Here is a 21,676-nt window from a genome sequence, read left to right as displayed (position 1 = left end):
AGGACTACATCAAAGCTGCACCACTTACAGAAACTACCATATTTATTTTACCTTTCTTTTAGCAATTATTTCGCCTCACAATTTACTCACATACAAGTCAAATTTTGAAAATTCAATTAAATTTAAAACATTTTACAGTGGTGCCCCGCAAGACGAATGCCTCGCAAGACGAAAAACCCGCTAGACGAAAGGGTTTTCCGTTTTTCGATGCGCTTCGCAGGACGAATTTCCCTATGGGCTTGCTTCGCAAGACGAAAATGTCTTGCGAGTCTTGAGATTTTTTTCGCTCCCCCCCTTTTTCTAAGCCGCTAAGCCGCTAATAGCCTTTTAGCCGTTAAGCCGTTAAGCCTTTAATAGCCGCTAAACCGCTAATAGCGCTAATCCGCTAAGCCGCTAATAGGGTTGCTTCACAAGACGAAAAAACCACTAGACGAAGAGACTCGCGGAACGGATTAATTTCGTCTTGGGAGGCACCACTGTAATGGAATGAAATTAGATCTGTTATAGTTAATGTCAGTTATTAGAGGGTAGTTTATAGGAAATTTTCAGGCTCAAAACATATTATTATTGTTGTTATTAATTAAATTTCTATACCACCCTTCATCAGAAGATCACAGGGCGGTTTACAATATAAAAACATACACATTTTTTATTTCCTTGAGATCTATTAACACAAACAAAACAGATAAGAAAAAGTATAAGATACCTTGTGAAGGTTATGCTCATAAGTATAACATTAAATCAGTTCTGCAAGGGACACAAATTACTTGCATAAAAATTGCTAGTGTAAATAGATGACATCTCCTACTTAAGACAAAAATCAGAACTCCCTAGAGAGAAAGAAAACAATTGCTTTAGGAACCCAAAGCAATTAATTGATTGGAAGGGTTGATAGGTAATCAATTTGTAACCTGAATGAGGAACAGAAAAATCTAGACCCATAGAAATGCTTGCTCAATTGTCAGTTTGATCATTCAAGTATTTAGAAATTTTCTAATTTAAGGATTAAAAATATGCAATCATTAAACTTCAGCAGTGCATAAAAATCTATTAAATTCATAAAATATAAAGCACTGAACTCATCAATATCTAACTTTAAAAATCCAATTTAAGAAATCCTCCAGTTAGCTGAATATTGGGTTGTTTGGATGAATACTAAGAAGGCAGAATCCCATAGGTTAAGTGGGAGGCAAGAAATGGTAGGTAGACACCAGCAGGGGGGTTGGAGTGGGGTAGCGAGATCAAAATTTTGGTTGTCCTGTTTCTATGACAATATTACTTTGCTTTGAACTGCGGAGGGTAAGAATTCCCCCAGTTGTCTAGATTTCATGTTGTGACTATGATAGCAAGCTTTTAAAAACAACAACACGGAGATAGATACCATATAACAAAGCAACTAGTCAGTTTGTTATAAAATTTTACCTTCTAAGAATTACACAGCACAGGTTCTGTAGGTTAGTGATGAGGAATTTATAGCCTAGGAGGCTCCCAGAAAAAAATCAAGCTACCCTATGGTTATTGAAAGCCCACTTTTTGCTCTCTAGACCACTCCTCTGGAATTTCTTCCTCTTTGAGGAAAAAAAACATGTGACTGCTACATGGTGAGTCTCAGGGGAACAAACTTTGCAGTGGGCCAGTAGGGGCAGGGGAAGACCCCGTGAGGGAGGACAGAAAGTGGGAAAGAAAAAACAGAAATGGGGTAGGGAGAGGAAGAGAGAGAGAGAGAGAGAGAGAGAGAGAGAGAGAGAGAGAGAAAGCTGCAGAATCCTGCAAACTCCATCCACTTTAGCCCTGCCTACTGCTGGTGTCATACAGGCTCCCAACATACTACACCTGAGGAAAGGAGGACCACGACAGAAGAAAGGTTCTCCACCCTTGCTGGAGATAGGCAGTCACCTGCTGCTGGGATGCAAGCTCCATAACAAAGCAACTTGGAAGTGTGTGATAAATTTGGAACCTGATAACCCAGCTGTCTAACCATGTCCTTACAACCATTTTAAAAAGTCCCCAAGGGGCCAATGGGGGGGGGGGTCCAACAAGGGGAGGTCTTGCTGTCTGGGCAGCCCAGGATCTCCATACACACTACCTAGGCTTGTACCTTGGAGAGGACACTTCAGAGGCACACTCCTCTGTCTCGAGACAGATGGATGCTAACAACTCTATCACTGGTTTTTCTTACACCTATTCAGTTGCTGTTCGTGTATTTCAAATCCCAAATACAGTGGTACCTCCCAAATACAGTGGTACATACACTTCAGGTTACACACGCTTCAGGTTACAGACTCCGCTAACCCAATAGTGCTTCAGGTTAAGAACTTTGCTTCAGGATGAGAACAGAAATCAGGCGGCGGCGGCGTGGCAGCAGCAGGAGGCCCCATTAGCTAAATGGTGCTTCAGGTTAAGAACAGTTTCAGGTTAAGTACGGACCTCCGGAACGAATTAAGTAGTTAACCCGAGGTACCACTGTATCAGCTGTTATATTCACCAAACACGTATCACTACCTGCAACTGTAACTTTATGACAGTAAGGGAGGGAAGAAACAGTGTTCCTCAACCAAAACAGCAATACAGGTGCCTGGTTGGAACCCTACTGTGGGCAACACATTCCTCACGCAGGCCTTCTAAATACCAAAATAGGGGAGGATGCTTAAGAGTCATGGTGGCTCCAACGTAAGGTTAACATATGGTTTCTGCTGAATTTTGAGGGCTATAGCATCTATTTTCACCAACTATTAGTGTTCAGTAAATTGTTTCAGATTAGGAAAGTCATTTTATTCAGGCTTTTTAAAGAGCTTGTACTTTTTAAAAACTAAAATAAAATATTAACAAGCTATGTCAAACTTGGCACTATGTTTGCTTATAAAACAGCAGCAATGTGTCAGAGCCACAGGCAAGAGAACAAATTTGGGAAGATTCAACAGTTTTGGAAAGGTGGTTTCTAAAAAGGACTGCCTTACCAAAAAATCAATACACTTCTCCCATAGGTTCATGATGCAAAATTCTATAATCAAGGCTTGTAGATTTGTAATTATGGTATGTCAGCTACATTTAAACAAGAGTGTTAAAAGATTGTTAAAGTTAAACTAACACAATTGCAATGTGAATTGTCTTAGTCTCATTCTAATCTACTGGTGTCACTTTCATTTAATCAGAGGGAAACTATGGGCAAATGTCAGTGCTATTTTCACATGCCCCAACATACTGTGTTCACAGCAGTTTTTAAAGCCACTACAATTTTGAAACAACTAAAGAATAACCATTTCGGAAAATTCATTTATTTGCACATATATTGCTTAAGCTTGAATTTAGCTAAGGAAGATTCAAACAGAGTCAACAGCTTTTATGTCAGCCTAGCAAAAATATTACAATAATTGCAGTTACTGTACAAAGGTAACTTTTAACAAAGGCTAGCTATGAGACTTATGAAGACAATCTGTGAATAATGTCTCAATCACAATTTAGCATCTGCATACTAGAGGTTCAAGTGCCCCTTCAATGACAATAATGTAATATCTGGTTCAGATATGGGTGAAGGATAACTTTGTGGCTGCTGTACTGAAATTTACCCTTTACGCACACAAAAACACCTGAAGTATGTGTGCAATCTAGCACTGTGGAAGAACACACAGAGACTTCTAAAAGTGAATGAAATCAAATTTAAACTAGTTATTTTTAAAATGTTTGTTAAATTTTAGGAGGGGTGCTAGCTCTACTGATGTTTGCCACTTTGTTGCATGTGTGTTTTAAAGACAGACAAGTATCTGTACTAGAGAGATGGCAAGAGTGCACTCAGCCTCAAGCTCACCAAGGCCTTTATTATTTTTTAACACTAATAGGGTGGCAAAGTGCCCCACATACTGCACATCCAGAGATTAGGCAGCCCTTGCCAGCAGACTCACAATCTAATAGACATGATACAAAAAGATAAGGGAATGAAAAAGCAAGCAAGCATTGGAGCAGGTGCTCTTTCACTAGCTGATGGATGGAACCAGGTTTGTATGCCCCTTACCATGATGATCTCCTGAAAGAGGGCATAGCCTCCCAGCAGCCCATAGGTCATCTGGCTGGTGGCAGAGGCCAGACTGTACCTCCCTTCGGCTCAGTAGCCCCAGGTAACTGGCGGCTGAAACACAGTGCTCTTTCACACAATGAGAAATAGCAAGTTCTCTGTTGTTGCTTCTACTCTGGCAGATAATCGCCAAAATGGAATGTCGCGTTGCCACTGACACCTCTTAGACTACATAATTGTGCGAGCTGAAGATCGCCATGATGTGCTCCTTACCAGAGCTATGACGAGTGACAACAACCGCTGGAAAGATCACTGATTAATATGTTCCACGATGGCTATCAAGATTATACCTTAATGCAGGCTTCAAGGAAGGAAACCAAGGCACAAAATGAACACTCAAGCCCTTCAAGATCCTATTAAGTGGGATTGCCTCCAAATGACTCTTAAGGATCATCTGCTTTTGGAGTTCCTTGATAACATCAAGGAACACTGGTCCAAGTTAAAACATCCATTATTGCTGCCTACAAACAAACTATTGGATACCAAACCAAGAAACACCAGGACTGGTTTGATGAAAATGATAGTGAGATTGAGACTGAACACATTATTGAAAAGAAAAGGAAGGCCTCTCAGATCTGGCAAAGAGATAGAAACTGCACGACTAAGAAAAAAATCCTATGCCAACATTAAGGCTGAGGTTCAAAGAAGAACCAGAGAGCTAAAGAACACTTGGTGGATAAAAAAAAAAGCTCAAAGAGACCAGCACTTAGCTGACTGATACACATAGTTTCTTTAAAGCCACAAAGACCATCTATGGGCCAATAAATCATGGCATATGCCCCCTACGCTCAACAGACAGTACCACACTTCTAAAAGATAAAGAAACTATTGCACTGCGCTGGAAAGAACATTACAAACATCTCCTTAACTTCTCAAAAATTCCGAAAAAACAAATTAGAGATGAGCTTGCAGTATCTCCAAATCTGAGAGTTGTGTACAGGTATTAATCAAATGAAAAACAACAAAGCCAGTGGACCTTATGGAATACCTGCCGAAGTCTTTAAAGTGGGTGGATTTGAACTTACACAACAACTTCACAAGCTCATCAAAAAAATCTGGGAGAAAGAGGAGATCCCAGCAGACTTTAGGGATGCCAAAATTATCAACCTTTTTTTAAAAAGGTGACAGAATGGATTGTGGAAACTATCGAGGCATCTCTTTATTAGCTGCAACCAGAAAAATTCTTGCAAAGATCTTAGCAAATAGTCTCCTAACTATATCTGAGGCTATCCTTCCTGAATCCCAAAATGGTTTTCAACCTTCTAGGGGGACAGTGGATATGATTTTCACTGCTCGACTGTTCAAGAAAAATGCAGAGAGCAAAACCAACCCCTGTATATAGCATTTATTGACCTGACTAAGGCCTTCAACACTGTAAATCATAATGCCCTGTGGATTGTCCTTCTGAAAATCAGCTGCCTAGATAAATTTGTAAACAACCTTTGCTCCTCCCTGATAATATGACAGCAACAATTGCAGATAACAATGGCTATCAAAGCAAACGATTCACAGTGGGATCAGGTATTAAACAGGGTTGTGTTATTGCCCCAACTCTATTATTTTCATAGCCATGATCCTACACATTGTTGAAGGGAAACTCCCCACTGGGGTAGAAATCAGGTATTAAACAGATGGAAAGCTGTTTAGGCTGAAAGCAAAGAGTAAGGTCACCATAACTTCCATCATAGAGCTTCAGTATGCTGATGACAATGTAGTGTGGGCACACTCAGATGATGACCTCCAAACCATCCTAAATATCTTTGCAGCAGCTTACGAAAAACTTGGCCTATCGCTCAACATCCAAAAAACCAAAGTGCTGCACCAACAAACACAAAACAACCCCTCTGCAGCACCACAAATCCAACTCAATGGTGTAACATTGGAAAGTGCTGATCACTTCTCCTACCTGGGCAGCTATCTTTTTCCACAAGGACCGACATTGATGCCAAAATCCAGCATCACCTGAGCTCTGCAAGTGCAGCTTTCTTCCAATTGCAGAGTGTTTGAGGACCGGGACATTCACAGGGAAATCAAAATGCTTGTTTACAAATCTATTGTACTACCAACCTTACTGTAAGCTTGTGAAACAAGGACCACTTATAAATACCATCTCCAACTCCTCAAAAGATTCCATCAACGGTGTCTCCGAAAATTTTTACACATCACTTGGGAAGACAGGCGAACTAATGCCAGTGTACTGGAAGAAGCAAAGATCACCAGTGTTGAAGCAATGATTCTGCAACATCAACTTCGTTGAACTGGTCATGTTGTTCAGATGCCTGATTATCATCTTCCAAAGCAACTACTCTATTCCGAACTTCAAAATGGAAAGCGTAATGCTGGTGGTCAACAAAAGAGGTTTAAAGACTCTCTCAAGGCAAATCTAAAAAAATGTAGCATAAACGCTGACAACTGGGAAACACAGGCTCAACTCCAACTCAGGACGAAAGGGAGAAACGTGCTAAGAGGAAGGCACGTTTGGCAAACCTTCACCATGATCTACTCTCGCCTGGAAACTTATGTCCCCACCATGAAAAGACATGTGGATCCAGAATTGGCCTCCACAGTCACTTACGGACTTACTGTTAAGACCGTGTTCATGGAAGCCAATCTTACTCAGCTACAAGTGATCGCCAAAGAAGAAGGTGGCTACCTTTTCCTTCCTTGAAAAGTACATAAATCTGAAGGTGAGTGTTGAAAGAGTGGCACTCATTCCCATTTCCTCTTTCAGCTCTGTGTTTCTTAAGGTTCTGATTGGCAACTCAAGACTCAGGGGGTGGGGGGAAGAGGACAGAATATGAGAGAGAAGTTTATCATGTGAACACTCACAAATACTCCCCAAGCCAGTAAAGTGGAACCCCTTTCAGTTGCATAATTTTTCATATGTCCCCACCCCTACTTTCCACCATCAGATTGCAGATGACTACTGTCTCCACTGACTGAAAAGTATAAATCACAGATATGGTGCTTTTCAGCACTGTCAAGGTACAAAAAAATGAATCCAATGCCCCTCAAATCAACCCTCAAATTGAAATATGTGTTCTGTGATTTGTGGTGGTGGTTTTATTGTCACCCTATACAGGGAACTTGAATATACTGAAGAATGCTTAATAAGATCTAAAGCACACCTTAAAACAAAAACCAGGAGTGACTGAATTTTCAAAAATCAATACTTTAAACAACTCATATTTTAATACCATGCATTTTTATTAGATATGCAAGAACTATCAGAAGTTCTCAGACTGAACTTGCAAATCTTATTTACACTTACTTTGAAGTGAACCACCAGGGGATTTAATTCCAAGTAGTTATGAATAGAACTGCACTTCTCAAAATGTTTCAAAATTCAATCATTGTCCCATCAGACACACAAACTCTTGAGCATTAAGCAAATTACTTAGCCACTTTTTACCAGTCTAGAAAAAGAACGGTGAAATAATACTAGCTTCTCAAATTAGTTTTGTGAAGGTCATGAAATCTTTTAAAAATACAATTAATAATACTTTTTTAATGCAAAGCTATTATTGATGTATTTTATGTTAAAGCAATACATAAGTTTAGATTTGATATGAAAATAAATATTGCATTTATTTCAATTTTGCTGATCTCATCAGGAAATAAAAGTGTGGAGGCTGGACCTGGTCACATATTAGGCAGCTCACTTTATACAGTAGGCCACATTCCAGTCACGCAGAAGTCAGGTTTCTACCAACCCTCCCATCTCCTCATCCAGGCAAGCAAGAAACTATCACAATACAAGGACATATTTCAGTCAAGCAAAAGCACTTAAAGAGAGTAGAGAGCAGGGTGGTGAAGTGTGTGGGGCTACAGAAAATGCTAAAGGGATGGAGGACCACAGTCACACACAGAGAGAGACCCAAGCCCAAGGTTCTTCACCCTTATCTTAACAGTATCGTGAAGGGAGAGGAGAGTTCAGTGTATGTGCTTCATGAGGAGAAAAACCTCTGGCTCCTGAACTACACAAGAAGGTAAGACTTACTGGCTCCTGAACTACACAAGAAGGTAAGACAGCCTACTACTCCTACTCCTACTGTATATAAGGCACTCAGGTTTGGGACCAGTATTATGTAGCACAGTGGACAAAGGTTTCAGGATGGTTGGATTAAAAAAAAAAGTCCTAAGCCATATCTTGAAACTTTTACCCTTGTGGGATGAAGACAGCATTATAAGACTCCTATTTCAGGCTAGTTGGCATCCCAACGAAGAACATTCCTGTCAAGGGCTGGGGTTAACATTTTGCTGCAGGTCTCCACTTGTAATTTTATCAGACACAATATGTTAAATAAACACTTTGCTCAGAGATTAGAAGCCCAGTTCACAACCTATTGCCATACTAAAAAGAGTGTCAAATAAGTATTTTAAAATCAAAACAAAAAACTTTTCTGGATTTGGCCTAAGTTTAATATAATGCTCTGAAGCTCTGGGTTTCTGAAATAAAGGATATATATTATATTCTAATAGGTCTCAAATTCTATTCTTAAATGAAAGGACATGTGGCAATCTTAACAGAATGCTAGCTGCTCTCTTGCAGTCAAAGCTACTTGAACAGCATCAAGTTGGTTTAGTGGAGACAGGTACATTTTCACAGGTACTTGTGACAGCAGACTGGCTATTGGGTTTTACATAAACAGTTTAATTACATGACTGGGCCTTCAGCCAGTCTTCAGAAAGTTGACTCAAACTGGAAACAAAGTCTGAACCAAAGACAGATAGATCTGCATGAGTCAAGAGCTTAATCAGTGTCTCCCACATTTCAGAATTGTGTTTATTAGATTAAAATCTCAAGAAGTGACCCACCCACCCAATTGCTAGCATACAAAAGAAGTTGCAGCCAGTGATTTCTGTTCTTTGCCACTGAGATTAGGGTTTCAAAAACAGTGGATGTTCATTATTTTTCTATGAAGTTGTGATACTCTGAATGGGAAGACAGGACATTGCCTCTTGTCAAATTCCCCCAGTATTTACCTAGACACATGCAATCAATATTAATCTAGCCTATTATTAGTCTAGATTGATTAATATTAATATTAATATTAATCAATACTAATATTAATCAATCTAGACTAATAGTCCTATAATAAATCCTATAATAAATATAACTACCTATCATCAGGATAGACCCAATTCACACATGCATCACTAGATAATATGTAAATGATACCTTGATGCTACAATGATATAGGACTATGTAAGTAAAAAGTCATTAGAAAAGAAGGAATGTTTGCAACATGTTGTAGTGATTGTGAGTAAGAATCGGGGTGGATGGCCATTATTCCATGTTAAATAATCCAGATCAAGATGTGCATTCTTAAGCATTCCTTGCAAGCACTCTAGTGTTCTTGCACAACACCTTTACCCTTCTTTAACCCAGATTACTCACCTTGAGGTAACTTGTGCCCTTTGATTCATCTACACAACCATTAACCCAATTTAAATCGTCCATCTTTAAGAAATATACTGTAGTTCGTTTTGTTTTTAAATAAAAACACTTGGACTATTCTTTCTGTTAAAATCTGCACACTATACTGCTGACAACGTTTGGTATCTGGCCACACTGAGAAGTGCTTTTAAATACTCATTGTGCTGCGTCTCTTAAGAAATATGGATTTAAGAAAGTGCTTCATTTCTAAACTGCCAGGAATCAAAATTGCTTGGAAGCCACAGCACTGACCTAGAGTCCATATTGCCTAATCTTACACACCTGCAGGATTATGTGTGTGAGAGGGTGGGGGGAGGGGGGAGAAACACCTCATATGCTCAGTGCCATTACTGTTTATCCTACGTTGAGAACCTTACTCCTGGGGCTGAGCCTTAAGCTCAAGACCAATACTGAGAAAGAGGGCAGTGGAGTAGAGTGGCCAGAGCCAGGTTTCCCATAAGCATGCAGTTGGCCACTGTGGGAACAGGGTGCTGGATTAGACGGGCAATGGGCTGATCCAGTGTGGCTCTTATGTTATTATGGAGTGATGCACATTCCATCATCTGAAGGCAGCCCTGTTTAGGGAAGTTTTTAATGTCTGATGTTTTATCGTGTTTTTAATATTCTGTTGGGAGCTGCCCAGAGTTGCTGGGGAAACCCAGCCAGATGGGCAGGGTATAATAATTTATTTATTAATTAATTATTATTATTATTATTATTATTATTATCCCACCCAGCCCACTGGATGGTCACTCCCCGCCTAACCCACCTCACAAGGCCGTTGCGGGGATCAACCAGACCGAGTACGTTGCTCTTCCGGGTTCCTTGGATGAATAACTAAATATCACATACGCACACTTTCTCTCTCTCGCACCCCTTTACAGGTCTATACAGCGCTGGCCTTGCACCGACGTCCATCAACGTGAGGCACCTAGGCGCTCCATCAGGGACGTGCGCCTCCTCCGCCACTCACCCCACCTCAGCCGCTCAGCCTTTGGCCAAAGGCAACTGACCACCCGGTCCCAGGCTCCACAGACCCGGCCCGCTGTGGGACGCGCCAGGTGGCCGAGGCCCAGACCCTCGCATACTCACCGCTTCACGACGCCCGTTTTAATTTTGATCTGCCGGACGCGAGGGTCTGCCATAGCGCGAGCTCTGTGGGTGGTGGAGGCGGCGGCGGCGGTAGCGACGGCGGCGGTTGGCAGGGGCGGGAGCAGCACGCCAACCGAAAAGACAACAACGGCTACGCAGCGAGGCCAGCGGATCGTGCAAAAAGTACGCATGCGCGAAACGCCACCTCGCTCCCGACGTAAACTCCGCCCCGTAGTGGACTGTACCATTAGGGTGTATAGGGGGGAGAGGGGACAGTTAAAGGAGGGGTTCATAATTTAGGGCGGGAAATAAGTGGAGCTGTTTCGCTGCTTCAAGTCCTGTCATGTCCACAGATGAGGAAAGAGGCTATAATCGCTGTTTTTTTGTCCGCCACAAATTTGCTATGGCTGAAGGAGAAGGAGCGTTAGTCAACGCGTGCCTGAAAGGCCACCTCACGGTACAAACTCCTCATACAAACGTAGCTGTTTCTCTTGTTTTCCGTTATGCTTTGTGATGTTCTGACGTTAATAACCTTGTCGCCGCCCACAGTGAGGGTTCTAACACACCACGTTAAAAAAAAGGTTCATAAGTTTATTGTTTTAGCCAAACGCCATGACAAAATAGTAGCAGTAGTATTAATAAAATAATGCGGAACTCAACTTCCATAATATAAGTAGACACCCACGATTTAAAAGAGAATGCAGCTTTAATTCCAAAAGCGTAAATTCGTTCCTTACCAGGATCCCAAATGCTTCAGGTGTACTGTTGTTGCTCAGGGGTATTTTTTCCAAATTCACAAAGCTACATTCATACAAATAGTTACTTCAGTTTAGAAACCCACTGCAAGTTCCTTAAGACTCTTTAATTCCTGGACAATTCACACTGAAATTGTGTGAGTCACTAGTAGGCCTCACACAATGCAATCCTGTGTATGTTTACTTGGAAGTAACTCCCAAGTAACTATGTTCAGTAAAACTAGCTCCCAGGTAATGTGTGTAGGATTGCAGCTATACGGAGCATTCCTGCACAGTACTCTGCTAATGTAGGAGCCAACTTACACTGTTGCACGTTGGCACAAATTAACAGTACTGTAGGATTGTACAGTACCTTGAATGAATGAGGCAACAGGTATCCAGTCGTAAGAAACTCTGTATCTGTAGTGACCTCTGCTTACAAAAGCCACCACTTTGTGTTTGGAAATGTTATTTCCAGCTTATACCTTTCCTGTGCTCACAATAGGCTGAGGCCATCTTTAATGGGGAGAAATACAGGGTGGCATTCTGATGGCACCAGTGTTGTGTGAAAGCTGGAAAAAAAGGTGAGCCCCACTTTCACAACAAACCCCCATCTAGAAGTACCCCCAGAGTCCATCAAATGTCCAGCAAGGTATCAGTAAAGCTGATGTCTCAATAAGAAGATAATGTAGAAGATTTGTTATTAATATGCCTGAGAAGGACTTTAAAGTGAAAAATGAACAGACATGTAGGACTCCTGTTTATAGAGGAACTCCTGTTTGAAGAGGAGCAAAACAGGATTACTTGTGTGACTTGGCTGGGTGCCTCACATGAAAGCAGTTGGCCAGATGTAGTTTAGATTTAAGATTTGCAAGCATCGTGTGTAAAACTTCCCCGTGTTGTTTATATTCTGGGGGAGGAAAATCATAAGAACATAAGAGGAGACCTGCTGGATCAGACCAAACCATATCTAGTACAGCAGGGATAACTAACAAGGTGCCCTTCAGATGTCATTGAACTCCAGCTCTCATCAGCCCCAGCCAATATAGCCAATCATCAGGGATGATTGGGGTTACAATCCAACTACTTCTGGAAGTCAGTGCACTGGCTGCCCTGTAGTATATCATCATTTTTCCCCAGAGGGACCAACCAGATGCCTCTGGGAAGTCCACAAACAGGACACCATCGTCATCATTATGTCATTTTGCTCACATAGTGACCCAAAGTGACTTGCATTAAAAACAATTAAGAACAACTATGAAACCTCAGCGCCTAGGGCTTGCCGATCGCATGGTCGGCGGTTCGAATCCCCACGGCGGGGTGAGCTCCCGTCTTTCGGTCCCAGCTCCTGCCCACCTAGCAGTTCGAAAGCACCCCTAAGTGCAAGTAGATAAATAGGTACCGCTTTATAGCGGGAAGGTAAACGGCGTTTCCGTGTGCTGTGCTGGTGCTGGCTCGCCAGAGCAGCTTTGTCACGCTGGCCATGTGACCCGGAAGTGTCTCCGGACAGCGCTGGCCCCCGGCCTCTTAAGTGAGATGGGCGCACAACCCTAGAGTCGGACACGACTGGCCCGTACGGGCAGGGGTACCTTTACCTTTATGAAAGCCTAAAAGCACAGCTATATAAATAAAAGGCAGGACTTCAAATCCCACCTCAGTAAAACAGGCCACAATGTTGCCAAGGTCCATGTAAAGAGAAAAGGTTTGGGCCAGTGCTTAAAACTAGATAACTATGGTGCCAGGTATGCCTCCATGGGGAAAGCGTCCCATAAGCATAAGGCCACCACTGAAAAGGACATGAGGGCAAGAGTCTTTCGCCTTGTTGTTCAGAACCATGCTACTTCTGTTCTTGGAGCATTAATGACTAAGATCCATTGATAACCTTATATTCCATGAATTTGCTTAATTCCCTGCTTTACAGTATTGTTGTAACAAATGCTTTGAATATTCTAAAACAGACATGGCCAGACTTCAGGCTTATGGGATATATCTTTCTTTCTTTCTTTCTTTCTTTCTTTCTTTCTTTCTTTCTTTCTTTTACTTTTTCTAACTGAAATCAAGTGCAAAATGGTGGCAGGAAGCTATTTATTTATTTTTAAAGTATATCTTGTCTTTCATCCTCCCAAGCAGTTTAACTACCGACCACACTCCACAAAGTGTATACTGGAGTACCTGTATATACAAGTACAAATCTGTGACTTAATACTGAACTACAAATCAAGGATTCCACTAGCCTAAAATAAGTGGGGGGGGGGGCATTTTGGTTCTTTCTTCAATGATTGGAAGTCAGAAGCCATTGTCAATCTACTGTAAATTATCCAGTGATCTACCAGTAGACTCCAATCTACCTTCTTCTCACCCTTGCTCTGAAGCAGTAGAAAACTGCTACATATTACTTACCTTCCTATACTATATAACAATTTGGAACCATCATGATTGTGAAACCTGCACAGCATCACAGGTTGTACCTTCCAGTCTTTTCCATCTATATTGAAATTATGTTCACCTTTTCTCTGCCTTTCTTTCACTGCTCAGTCAGAGCTTTCCTTACAGAAACATCTAGGTCAGTAATCATGGAAACATTACACTAACATACTCCTTAATATATTATTTTCTCAGTGGCAACAAGACAAAATGACAGTATAGTTTAGTATTCCTCTACCTTGCCAGAAATCTTCCACTGAATTAAAACCTGCATTCTGAAAACAGTCATAAAAGAGCCCTGCCTATCTAGTATAAGCACTCACACTGATTAGCATATAACACTAAACCATCACCATGGTTTAGCTAGCATAATAAGTGAACACAGCCCAGCAGCTTAACTATGATTCATTTACTGCCAACAAACCATTATCTGTAGTCATGGTTTGTTGTTGGCTTATGAACCTTGATTTGTTTTAAATATAGCTTTGTATTATGTTTGAAGCCAGCAACCTTCCTTTACCATGGTTTGTTTGACCACCCCACTACAAATGCTCACCAAACATACAAGTACTGTAATGAGTAGCTGGAAAATAAGGTAAACTTTGGAAAAACAACTTGTACAACTTAAATAAACCACAGCTTGGTGTTAGGTGTGAACCAAGCCAATGAAAGAGAGAAGATCAAACTACTTAAGACTTCCCTGGCAGTATGAAACACCAGCATAGAATTGCAGCTGTATCCCTTGCTGAAGCATTGGAACAAGTTTTAACCAAGGGTGGGAACTGTAAAAGGAATCTATTCTGGTTCAAGGAAAGCATGTGAAGAAGTTGTGAAAGTAAGAACTTTCCTGAAATCTCAGCTCACCTCCCATGTGGTTCTGTGTTAAATATAGAGATGAAGAGATACAATTACACAAGGTCACTGGAAGCCTACTATGAACTACTCTTTACTGAATCAAAGTACAGTGTGATAAATTTACAGCTTGCCTCTAAATACAACCTATGGCCACTTGTACTGGATAACAGAAGTTACGATGCAGGTGTCAGGTTCCTGCCCTCCCATGCACTTTAAATGTATTAGTTATGATGGGTTATTGTAGGGTCAGATATGCTATGGTTTATCTGTGAGAATTTAAAAAACAACAACATGATGTGTTCAGACCTTCTGGGCTATGTACAGGTGATCCGTCAAAGGGGAAAATTGAAAGTGAAATAAAGTCACACATCCCTTGTGGCTATTGCTGTTTCTTTGTTTTTTACTTTTCCTTTCCCTTCTTGTTCACATGCAGCAGATAAAGTTCTTCCCAAGTCTCCCTTCCTCCTTGGCTCCTCCTTTCCCAAATACCCCTTCTTTCCTGTTTCTCTTTCCCTTCATGCTCTAGTAACTACACCCATATTCCCTGATAGTGCTGGCTTCTCTGCACCTTGCTTGCTTTCTGCCCCTTTGTTCTACTCCCACCATCTACCCTCCTCTCAATCTTTTATCTCTCCTGCTTTCTAGGACCTCTTTTCACTCTCCAACCCAGATCTTGTCCCCTTTGTTGGTATCAGGTTGTTGTTTTTAAGTGTATAGTCATGGAATACTTGAGATATTAATGAATAACACTCACAAATTAATTAGGAATTGTGTATAATATTTATTTTAAGCTTTTGTCACTTGCAGAACAAAACAAAATATGTATTCTCCAACTTCTGCTTTGGTAATTAGAATATTCATAGGCAACACAATAATTTGGGAGTTAAAGTTTGCAGGCAATGGGGCAGCCAGATTTTAGCTTTCATCCAGATGAACGTTTATGTAGGCATTTAGGGGGCAATCATATTTCAAGATCTACTGGGATAAGCTATTGAGGATGCAGCATTACAGTGGATCTCCGGCTCAGCTGAGCTCAGCAAGCTTCATGTTGCCAGCCCTGGCTCAACCAAAAATATCCCAGCATAACTTGCTCAGGTGGCTGAACTAAATCTGTCAAGGCTGATATAGGTCTTAACAAGTGGGTGTAAGGGGGCAGGACCAAAGAAAGGGAACTTAGCCTTGATCCTATGTCCATTCAGTTTTGTCATGTGGCGTGGCACTCAGGCATAGAACACTATTTTAAAGATTTATTTTTCCTCTTCCAGGCTTAGGCAGAGCAGCGCCCCCCCCCCCCACTTAATGGGGTTTGGCTCTAGTGTAACTTTACCCTGGCTTGCTTTACACCGGCTTCTTGTGCCTAAGATAGCTCCCCAAGCCTCCATAACTGTCGGGTGCTCCTTTGAACACTTTGTTTGTAACGTATTCTTAACCATTTTAATTAATGTTTCCCCCAGTGTGTTTTGGGAATATTGTAGGGAAGCTGTTCAAAGGGAAGCTAGTATATACAGTATACAGATCAGAAGCCAGTTCAGCTCCAATACTTAATTCAGCTTAATTAACTGAAATATGAGTACTTTACAGTATAAATGTGTTCTAGGTTGGACAGCTCACATTTTTTGTTTAAAGTGCTTGCTAAAAGGATTCCCCCTCTGCAGCTCCCACTGCAAACAAGACATTGCAAGGAAAATTTGGAAAGGAAAAAATCACATCCAGAATAAAATTTTATTTTAATGTTTATTCATGGTGTACTTTAAATGCCTGTGGCATTTATCAATGCAACAAGCACAAATTATGAATTATGAATTATGCATAGCTTTTATTTAAAGCTTATGTGATTTACACTGGAACCCTATACATATTTTCTCAAAAGGAAGGCTGTGTATACATCATTTATTCTGGCTCCAGTACACTCCCACCACTGGTGTTTGAAACCATGATGCTAGCCACAATCCTAATTTGTCTTGTAGTTCCTTGAGAAATGCTGGCTTTTAATGTATTTTCCCTCGAACCAGCTTTTTTCGGATTTGAACATGTAAGCTACATTCACTTTGCAGCTTAGCTGAGGTTCGTACATTTATGACAGCTATTATGCATGCACAGATAACAGTTTCATGAACAGAAGTTCAGGAGGGCTTGAAGGTGCAGGGAACCCAAATAAGGAGTGTATATCAGATGATACAGCATGAGATGGGAGTATCTGCTATTCAAAGGGGGGAAAGATTTCTGGGTACACATCAGGAACTATTTTTGGCCTGCAAACCACAAAGTCTGGTGTATAGCTGATTTCCAGGGAATTCAGGTGTCCTTTAGACACTTTCACAGCCTGTCCATGAGCAGCTAATGTACAGGTGGGAGAACATTTAAATGACACAACTACAAAGATGGAGCCAATCGTGTGAGTCTTTTTAATGGAATTGACAATGCTCCTGGCGTGTGTGTGTGTGTGTGTGTGCACGCACACACGCACGCAAGCACACATGCATGCACGCACGCCACTTCCGAGGAAAAGACCATTGCACTTGACCCCTGCCCGCAAGCTGGATCATATAAGCCTGAACTCAGTCACAAAGGACTGGATCACAAATAGGCATCTCCCCCATGGTTAGGAGGACATATAAAAGAACATCTAAATTGGCTTCAATCTAAGTTTTTATCTGTAGCATCAGGCTGCATATGTATATTAAGTTATGCCTGTGTTAAAAGACTGGTGATATTTTTGCCCTTTCAATGAGTGTGAGTATAAAGGATCAACATTATTGTTTCCTAGCACGTTTCCAGTTGAGACAAACCCTTAGAAGAGGGTGCAGGGTAGCAGGAGAGAATGGGATTTATGCACACCCATTAAGGAGCAAATGCATCCCTTTGTGGATGATTTACAAAGGGGCCCTACTCACAGATGAAGGGAGATCTGATATAACAATTCATTGTTCTGACACACATTGCAATCATGATGTGCAGTTTTTAATGTATCATGTTACATTAAGCTTAGCCCATGGTCTAATACCGTGTAACATAAATTTCTGTAAAGGGAGAAACATAACATGATGCTGTCTTATAAAAGACACACACTATTTTTTCAGTTCACATCCCTTTTCTCCATGAATGCCCAATCTGAAAATCAAGGTGACAGACAAAAGTGGAGTGAATGAGCATCCACAAACCAGCATATTTTTCTTGGGTAGTTTTGCTCATTCTCACCTGTAGTCAATGACTCCAGTCAGTTTTTATGTTGCAATGCATGAGCAAAGTTGATGGACATATTTTTTGGTCACCCCTAGTTAGATTTTATTCAGGGTCAACCAAGAGGAACCTAACAAGGATTAAGACTGTAAAATACACTGGAATTAATCTCAGAAGTGTTTTCTCCACAATGCAGAAATGTATATTTCTAGAGAAGTTGCACCCTTTTTTAAGATTATGCCTTTTGTTCTTATAGCAGATGTTTTACATAGTAGTTTAAATCCTTTACAAAGTACAAAAGTTTTAAAGATGTGGCAGAGCTAAAAGTGGCACTCTGACCCCTGAAACACCATTAGAGTGACATTAGAATAAAAATCTGCATGATAATTGGGTAAAGTGAGATGGCAATATGGTTGAAATTTTTTTAAGCCTTCATAAATCCCACCCAAATTACTGCATAATAAAGGAGACAGCCTATTCTATGAATGTTTTAAGTCAGACTACATGAATACGAGAAGGAAGGCCCTGAGGTCAGACCTTGGGGTGAGCGCTGCTCTGTAGGGCAGCTGTGTCCTACAACATTGTTTTAGGACAAAAATTGCTTTGCTAAAATGGCTCCTCATTCTGGCCTTAGAATGCCTCATCATAAGCTGCTCAGTCTTTCTCCCCTTTAGCTGACAAAAGATTTCCTGCATTGCAGGGGGTTAGATGACCCTCGAGATCCCTTCCAACTCTACAATTCTCTGGTTTCATGGGGGTGGCAATGAAGGAGGTAAAGAGTGGCACAGAGAGAGAGAATGGAGTGGCACACTGCCTGCCACTGGTTATAGATCCACCAACTGCCATTGTGCAACCTCCAACACGTTACCCCATAAGAATTTTGGCCTTCAACAGGTAAAATAGATCCTTCATATCTGTTCAAGGGAGTAAACACGAAACCAACAAATCCATGGTTATAAAGCCAAAGTGCAGGTGGAAGAGAGGGGTTCTTGCTGGACACCCAGCTTCACTAGCCTGCCAGCAGATACATTTATATTTTCTCTAAACTCCTTATGAAGTGTGTTTAACTATCCTGATCCCTCCATGGATTCCATCCAATCTCCTGTCCTAGAAGTGACACGCATCAGAACTGGTGTGTTTTATCTGTATTAGTTTACAGCTACTCACTTTTTCTAAGGGTTCAGTTTGGCATACACAGGTGGGAAATAGCACACCAACTATGGCTGTGGCCTCATTATACTGATGATAAACCAGTTTGGGCAAATTGAAGGCAGTGGAACTAGCGCCTAAACCCTAAAGACCCATGTCTTCATATACTGGTCAGTAATATGATTATAAGATCTTCACGCTGCTAACATAACCATTTTTGTGATGATCCCTGGCATGGCTATTCGTATCCTTCAGCTTATACACTCATGTGCTGGCACAACAACTCTTAGAATCAACATACAGTGGTACCTTGGTTTCCAAACAGCTTAATTGTCGAACAAATCAGCTCCCGAACGCCGCAAACCTGGAAGCAAGTGTTCTGGTTTGCAAACGTTTTCAGAAGCCAAACATCTGACGCAGCTTCTGCGGCTTCCACTTGAGTGCAGGAAGCTCCTGCAGCCAATCGGAAACCACACCTTGGTTTTTGAATGGTTTCGGGAGTCGAACGGACTCCCGGAACAGATTAAGTTTGAGAACCAAGGTACCACTGTACTGACCTGTTGAAGCCAAACATTTAAGCTAAGCTGCTTTATAAGTGGAAAGATGTGTATAAGGAAGCCACACAATTGTAGAGTTGCTAGAATTGTAGAGTAAGGCGTTTTAGGATTCCACTTCACAATGTAATTAGCCTATGCAAGAGTATGTCAGGAATTGGCAGGGCTCCGGAGTGTGTTGTGAGACCAAGGGACCAGGGGAGTGACCAAGGAGAGGGGACCAGTTATTTATGGGGTGTCATGCCAACCGCAAGTAGGAGCTAGGGGAGGAGGGAGAGTCAGAGCAGTCTGAGGCGGAGGAAGGCATGCAGGATGTGGTGGAGTAATAAGCTACAGTTCAGGCAAGCAACAGGTCTGTAGATTCCCTCTCCCCTCAACCAATCTCGTAGAACCAGGAGGGGCTTGAAGAGGGAAAAGCAGTGACAACTTCCTGCAGAAGTCTCAGGTTGCGGGCGTGCAACCCATCAGAGGAGGGGAAGCGCCCCACTGTTGCTGCAACTGCTCCATAAGGCCCAGATCTGTGAACAGTTGCCTAAAGCAGGGATCAGCAAACCTTTTCGTCAGGGGGCCGGTCCACTGTCCCTCAGACCTTGTGGGGGGCCGGACTATATTTTGGGGGGTGGGGGATGCAAGAGCACCACGAACCCCGGTGGCTGCTTATCTGCGTCTTGCAAGCGGCAGGGACTGGCGGCAGCAGGGGGATGATGAGTGGTGCACGAAAGGGCTCCAGAGAGGGGCTGCTTAAAATGGCAGTTGCTCGAGCACTGCTACTGCTGGCACCAACAAAGCCCAGCCCCCTTCCTCCTCTAGGCAGGGCAGGGAAAAGTCAGGAGGAGAGGGAGGAGGCACCGGCGCCGCCATGTGAGGGAGAGGGAAAGAACGTGCGTGCTGGCAATCCAAGCAGTGATTCCCGGACCGACTGTCCCTGGGCCGGATCCAGAAGGCAATTGGGCCTGATCCAGCCCACAGGCCTTAGTTTGCCTACCCATGGTCTAAAGGCTAGAAGTGTGTGTGCCCAGAGCACTGTGGAAGCTGCTATAAGTGTGTCTCTTGCCAATAAAGAGTTAACTATCAGGTGTGTGTTTTCCTTATCTTGGTTGGGCCATGGCAGTGCATTAGTACAACTGCAAACTTTAGCGTTAAACAAGTACACTGTACACTGGGGATGTATGGAGAACAGAACTCATTGCGTCATCATCCATTAAAATGATTTAAAATTATTCAGGAAAAAACAAGTCACATGTGCAGACCCTAAATAAATAAAGACACCTGGCAGTATCCAGTTAACATGACCCATCAAAACAATGATTTACAGAACTTAGCCCTTTCCTCCCCCTGTGCACCCCCTAAAACCTATATTAGGGGTTCCCCCAATCCTCTGGACATGGGCCATACAGGGGTAGGAGAGGGGAAAACTTATATTGTATAAGCAAGTAGCAAAGCATGCTTTGTGTTTGTTTGGCGTTTTCCTTTTTAGTGTGGCATGTTTGACAGTAAAATTTGCAATGGGAAAATCTGCTTTTTTCAACAACAAAAAAGCCCATAGAGTTCACCCAACCTTTTAAAAATATTTTGATTCAGTGAGCTCCTACTAGACTTTTCTCCATCTTGATGGAAAATTGTATAATAATGATGTGATAATATTTTGATAATGGTTCTTTGTTATTTTTGGTTCTGTAAACCATTTCTCAAATTCAGCCAGCGCACCCCTTAGGGTTCCGGTTCCACTGTTTACAAAATGCTTTAAGTGCAAAGACTGAGGATTATCATGATTCATTCCATGCTTGATGTCATATTGGCTCACACAATAGCTGCCTTTGATTATATCTATAAATCTCACCATACCATATTTCATCCATAGAGAGGTCTTATTTGCAATGCTAAACCTGTCATTAAAGATGAATGAAGTCAGTTGTGATATGGATAGACACTTTCAGACTTGACAAAATAAAAGGGTTTGTGTACACTATATTTTTTTGCTGTCCAGTGACTCCCAGTCTATAACAATGGTAAATCTTAATATAAAAAAACCAAGGACTGTACCCATTAAAGTTCAGTCTCATTGCCTAAGAGAGCATAGCCACGTGGCATACCTCCTTTCGCCTTTGTTTCATGCTAAGTAGCTAAAGCTAATTTAAGCTTTTCTCCTTTCCATGTACAATACCAGGTACATTTTTAA

The 21,676-nt window shown here is 41.7% G+C and overlaps 1 protein-coding gene and 1 long non-coding RNA gene across 2 annotated transcripts in view; one reads left to right on the top strand and one right to left on the bottom strand.

Moving 5' to 3' along the window:
• TBCA (tubulin folding cofactor A) overlaps positions 1 to 10,864 on the bottom strand; it is a 33,769-nt gene extending 22,905 nt beyond the window's left edge. The window contains exon 1 of the mRNA XM_080973265.1: positions 10,602 to 10,864. Within this exon, the coding sequence (XP_080829391.1) occupies positions 10,602 to 10,849 (248 nt within the window). The 5' untranslated portion in view covers positions 10,850 to 10,864. The remainder of the gene's footprint in view (positions 1 to 10,601) is intronic.
• A 54-nt stretch (positions 10,865 to 10,918) lies between these two features.
• The window catches only part of LOC308458399, a 33,108-nt gene continuing 22,350 nt past the window's right edge, over positions 10,919 to 21,676 (top strand). Inside the window, exon 1 of the long non-coding RNA XR_013977360.1 lies at positions 10,919 to 11,058. This is a non-coding gene — a long non-coding RNA (uncharacterized lncRNA). The remainder of the gene's footprint in view (positions 11,059 to 21,676) is intronic.

Source organism: Podarcis pityusensis, assembly GCF_964106645.2.
Source record: "Podarcis pityusensis genome assembly, chromosome: 11".
NCBI lineage: Eukaryota > Metazoa > Chordata > Lepidosauria > Squamata > Lacertidae > Podarcis > Podarcis pityusensis.
This window is presented reverse-complemented; position numbering and strand designations above follow the sequence as displayed.